Source organism: Pollicipes pollicipes, unplaced genomic scaffold (genome assembly GCF_011947565.3).
Source record: "Pollicipes pollicipes isolate AB1234 unplaced genomic scaffold, Ppol_2.1 Scaffold_5413;HRSCAF=6401_pilon_pilon_pilon, whole genome shotgun sequence".
In the NCBI taxonomy this organism is placed as follows: Eukaryota; Metazoa; Arthropoda; class Thecostraca; order Pollicipedomorpha; family Pollicipedidae; genus Pollicipes; species Pollicipes pollicipes.
This window is the reverse complement of record NW_023596677.1, coordinates 1-5,748: the sequence shown is the minus strand read 5'-3', so window position 1 is coordinate 5,748 and position 5,748 is coordinate 1. Positions and strand designations below refer to the sequence as shown.

The following is a 5,748-nucleotide window of genomic DNA, read 5'->3' as shown; positions in this document are numbered from 1 at the left end:
GAGTGGTCACCGTCCTGCGTGGTAGAGTGGTCACTGTGCTGCGTGATGGCCACCGTCACTGGGGTGGATGATCACCGTCACTGAGGTTGGTTGGTTGGTGGGTGGCACTGTGACTGGGGTGGCGGTCGCTTTCATTGGGGGTGAGTGTGCACCATCACGAGAGTAAGTGACCACCGTCACTGAACCTGTGCGACTCTCTCTGTGGAAGGGATTATGTCAACAGAGTGAGTGATTGCCTTCACTCGGGTGGGTAACCAGCATCAGTGCGGTGGATGACTGTTTTGGGTTGACTAACAGATTGTTCGTTTCTCATTTGTCGTTAAAATATGACTGGCTAACCTTCCGACCGATATCCTGTCTTTTCCGGCACATGTGCCATTTCTCGCGGTCTGGGCCATTAGGTTATCCTTCATCATCATCCTAAGATGATCTCAACTTGGGAATCGGCCGGACACCTATTTAAATTGTTTTTCCATCCCTAGAGTCGCCAATATTCCTAACCTCCATGGTGGGAAATTCATGGCCACATATGTTTCGTGTAACAGACAACTTCTACAACTCCTAAAACTCCTTACACTTTCAAATACTTTTAAGCTCGGAGTACAAACTCGTAAAATATGCGCGCCCGAGGTCCCGGTGATGGAAGTATCGCTTTGCATGGTATCGGCCAGAAAGCAAACATGAGAGAGACCGAGAACAACTGACGTGTTTTATGCGGTGCATTGACGCCCACTGCCCGCGCGCATTAGCCCAATGGCCTCTGACACGTGGTTGCATGAGGGCGCGGAACCTTTGGTGGGTGACAACCGCGTCATTCGCAGTGCATGCATGCGTATAACCATGCGAATAGGCTCCAGACGTGCTAAGTACAGCGATTTGTCAGGCTGTGTCAACTCAGCACGCACATATTCATGAGGGAAGTTGGGTGAATTATACCGACTTCCGCGAACTCAAGTGCGAGTAGAGGCGACTTTCTGTGGACCGTCATGCATACGCGAGTTTCGCTGATCTCGTTACACCGGTTTCATGTGTCATATCTCAGTAAGACACCATATTAACATATGGTGCAAGGACGCAGCGGGTGTGGTGTGATGAAACACGGACGAGCTCCGTACCCGGACCCGGGCGCGTGAGTCCCGGAGGACCAGGGGAGGGGATCGACCTGTCTCGTGTCGCCGTTTCTCAGAAAGCGACAACGGCGGGCGGCCCCGTGGCCGGCGGTGCCGCACGGTACACGTTGTAACGCAGCCGTCGCTCGCCCGGCTGGTGTGCTCTGGAAACGAGGATGATCCGCTAATAGGGTCCCCATTGCGTGAAACCCGCACAGGCTTTGGGCGTTTTAGTGGGAAAATTGCCTTGGTGTGGCCATGGTGCCCGCTGCACGTGCTAAGGTGCCGGAGATCTGAGGCTCATCAAAGTTGTGGCAGTGTTTTAGTGTGGCCGGTCCGTTCGTCCGCTATAGCTCCAGAGCCTCGCGATGGGTCTTTGTTTTAAGTTGCGCGAAGTTTGGCGGAATGCTGTGGGATGTTTCCAGTGCCTCCGGCCTCCAGGTCTTTTCATTTTCAAATGAATAACCAGATAGGCATCCGGGGAATAATGCATACGTTTTCTCACCAGGCTTCTTGATCAATCACTCGCCAAAACTGCATGGGAGCGATATAAGGCCGCCAAAGCGGACTTAAGTAATAAGAATTTGGTCCGCTTTACTAACATTATCGTGGACCAAACTAAGTTTATTGCGTCGTAGCAAAGCTATATTAAAGGAGTAACGCAGCGTATCGAGGGGATAGCACTCAGTAATTCAACCTTTCAGCTGGACAAAGAAGTGCTAATGTCGCCCGACCTCGGGATGCTTGTTGTGAGCTTAGGAAAACATCAGATTGTCTATTTTCCTTCATCTGCAGCGTCGCCCGCGGTTCGATGGCTCCCAGCTTTGAGCCGGGGGAATGGGATAGTATTGGCGCTGGCGTGTTGTTGACTGGCTGCCGGTCCGAACATCACCCTGACGGCCTCCGGGTGAGCCGCGCTTATTGCTGTGTGAATTGAGCGCAGCCGGCAGGAGTCGGCCATCGAGCGGGCTGTCCAACGTCACGCCCCCGATGTGTCGAGGTCTGCGAAGGACGTGGTTTGGCCGGGTGGAGCGATACCGGCCTGCGTGAGGCTAGACTGGAGACGAATGGCGCATTACGGAAAGAACAAGGGCAAGAAAACCACTTTCAGACGCGCCGATAATAGGTATAGTTGCCTTTTTGTATGGTATTTCAAGTCGTATACATGTAGCTTTAAATACAACCCCTCGAAGAGTGGACTTTCTATTTAAGCGGACCAGCTGACACACAGTTGCCCGCCGCGCCGCCAGGTGTCGGCGTCGCTGGAGGCCACCCGCCGGGTGATCGAGCGCGTGGGCGCGGTGCAGAACACGATCTTCGGCGACGTTGGCAGTTCAGCGCCGACGGCGCCCACGCCGACACGGCCTACACGCAGCAGGCGCTGAGCGTGCACACGGACGGCACCTACTACACCGAGCCGCCCGGGTACGTCCCGCGCGGCCGTCCGCGGGTGGCATGATGAGCTGTCCGGAGGTGGCACGATATCCGTCCGAGGGCGGCACGATATCCGTCCGTGGGTGGCATGATGAGCTGACGGGGGCGGCATGATATCAGTCTGGGGGTGGTATGATATCCGTCCGGGGGTGGCATGATGAACTGACCGGGGGTGGCATGATGAGCTGTCCGGGGATGGCGTTATATCCGTCCGGGGGTGGCATGATGATATCCGTCGGGGGTGGCATGATGAGCTGTCCGGGGGTGGCATGATATCCGTCCGGGGGTGGCATGATGAGCTGTCCGGGGATGGCGTTATATCCGTCCGGGGGTGGCATGATATCCGTCCGGGGGTGGCATGATATCCGTCCGGGATGGCATGATATCCGTCCCATGATATCCGTCCGGGGTGGCATGATATCCGTCCGGGGATGGCATAATATCCGCCCGGGGGTGGCATGATATCCGTCCGGGGGTGGCATGATATCCGTCCGCGGGTGGCATCATGAACTGTCCGGGAGACGGATGCCGTCCTGAGTAATTTGTCTCACCACTTCTCGCCTGAGCTCGGTTTACGTGGCGCCGGAGCGCCATGGCGTGTCACGTGACGTCGTGACGCGCCCAGCCAGGGTTCCTTTGGCACCTGGACAAGTCCTGCGACACGCCCAGCTTCCCGAGCATATCTTGTGCCATTCTGAGTCGTCTCGGCCTGTCTTTCGTGACCCTAAGTCGTCTGAGTTTGTCTGTTGTCGTGCCGAGGCGGTTTGAGTGCGGCATAGACATCCTAATGGGCCCATGCCGAGCCTGGTGAGCGCCTGGGTATGCCGTGCCTAGCTGAGCCGGTACGTGGCGCTGAATGAGCGAAACGTCCAGCCTGTCCGGCCCGCTTTTCTGACACGTTTTACTTATTCACCGCCTCGTCCTGGATCCTCGCACTGCCCCGTTACATCGGGACATGCGGCGGGCGAGCCGCGGGCTGCCGTTACAGTCGCTCTAGTGCGGGAGCCCCGCAAGACGACCCGCGTGAGCCACAGGGGCGGGGTTCTGTGCGGGGTGAGGCGTGTTGGAGAGGGCCTCTCGGATGGTCGCAGTCTTGCCCCACTGCTCACCAGTCTCTTTAAACCCGCAGCCGTGAAGAGGTCATTACTGTACTCTGCAATGAAAGTCGGCTCTACTGCGAACCGAACCCCGGCTTGCCTGCCTCGCGAAGTTGTCCAGCTCGTATGCTGGCGCCCACTAACGAAAACAGAAAATGTGCTAATGTGTGTCGGTCACGTATGAGATCAGGGTGCCCCGCACGTTTGTGTTCCCCTTCAGTGGTTTCGACCAGCGGTTTTGTTCACCCATCGGTGATAACTATATTCGTCACCTCGGCGAAGCAATGCCATGCTGATGCGACACCGAACCTCGGGCTCGCTGGAGCCCAGCCTACATTCAGGAACTGTGGGCGGCGACTGGCCACAATGGGCTCTAGGCGGTGACAAACTTTGTAAATTTGTTGTTCATGGCATGCAATATATATGCCTTAATGTCGGCCAATCCCACGATATTACGCCCAGCACCCATAACCGCGAAGTGTTGTCTAATTTGAATATAAGCCGCAGGAGGCCGCGTTAGAGCTTATGCTGTTCATAGTGTCATTAACAATGACAAATCATTCCCTAACTCGCCCGGTGAGCGGGGTCACCGCTGTCTGCCCATTTTATATATATATATATATATATATATATATATATATATATATATATATATATATATATATATATATATATGATCCGAAGTCAATACAGACCGCGAGGGCGTGGCATTAAACAAGCATGCTCGTGCGTTAGAATGACTTGAAGGCACCCACAGGTATGCTCGTGCAGTATAGCGACATGAAAGGAAGCGTTTTAACATATAAGTTTTGAGCTCCGGTCACAAAAGCTGACTTTCAGTGTACCAGGAAATACTGTAAAAACGACGTTACCTAGGAAACATTGTCCATATTGTTAGGCCTCGAAACTTTAAGCGGTGGTCATAATCGTGAGTGATCTTCACCACAGCTTGAAGCTTCGAGTTTTGACAACATAACTGATGCTTGCTTCGTAACATCGTTTAATCGACATCGGCTGGTGTGTTGAAGGTCCATTGGTAGCATAGGAACGCGAAACTCATAGTGCTGAAAGACCAGGAACTCTAGATCTTTCGTGGTTATATCAGGCTTCCAAAATTCCTTGTAACTGGTGCGAAGACAACCATACGTGGCACATCGAGTGGCTACTACAAACAAAGTATGGAGGCTAAGTCGGGTCACGTGTCGTTTCTGGTTTAAGCAGCGCAGGCATTTTAGTGAACTCCGCCGGCAAGGTGTTACATTGCATGGGTGCATGGTAAACGGATGAATTGCTACCAGTCATACGACAACGGATGCATGGTAAGTGAACCAATGGTGCAGAGATTCCACCGTTTTTATCTCCGCTCCGCTATTAAACTCCACTCCACGCTCTGATCGGTCCCTTTTTCTCCATTCGCTTCAAAACTGGCTGCAAGTATTCCGTCTGACCGCACACCATGCCTGCGCAGAGTGCAGGTGTTCCACTGCCTGCACCACGACGGCACCGGTGGCGAGACGACGCTGGTGGACGGCTTCGCCGGCCTGCAGCGGCTGCACGCCGCCGACCCGGCCGCCTACCAGCTGCTCTCGACCGAGCCGTGCGCCGGCGAGTACCGCGACCCGGGCCGCCGCGTCCACCTGGCCGGCGGGCGCGCCGTCATCGCGCACCGCGCCGGCGGCCAGCCGCGGCCCGAGCTGGCTCGCCGCCTCCGCTTCAACCCGTACGACCGGGCGCCGGCGCGCCACCTGCCGCCGGCGCGGCTCGAGCCCTTCTACCGGGCGTACCAGCGGCTGGCCGAGACGCTGCTCAGCCCGCGCCTGGAACGCCGGCTCCGCCTGACGCCCGGCACCGTGCTCTTCATCGACAACTGGCGCGTGCTGCACGGCCGGGCCGCCTTTACCGGGCGGCGCGTCATGTGCGGCGGCTACGTGGCGCGCAGTGACGTCATGAGCCGGGCCCGCGCCGCCGGCCTGCTGCTGTAGGAGCCGGTGACGTCATCGGTCGGTGTCGCAATGTGGTCCAGGAACGTCATGAGCTGCGTCGCGTCATTGGCAGGCTGCACGGTGACGTCAGGAGCCGTAGCGTCGTGAAGTGCAGCGTCATGGGAC

The 5,748-nt window shown here is 56.1% G+C and overlaps 1 protein-coding gene across 1 annotated transcript; it reads left to right on the top strand.

Moving 5' to 3' along the window:
- Positions 1–2,359: 2,359 nt before the first annotated feature.
- LOC119102047 (trimethyllysine dioxygenase, mitochondrial-like) lies at positions 2,360–5,741 on the top strand (the record flags this gene model as incomplete). The annotated part of the gene is given in 4 exon segments (XM_037225422.1): positions 2,360–2,432; positions 2,435–2,534; positions 5,109–5,253; positions 5,335–5,741. Coding segments are annotated over 4 exon segments (606 nt in total), but the record flags the coding sequence as incomplete, so codon positions are not given.
- Between the last annotated feature and the right edge of the window lie 7 nt (positions 5,742–5,748).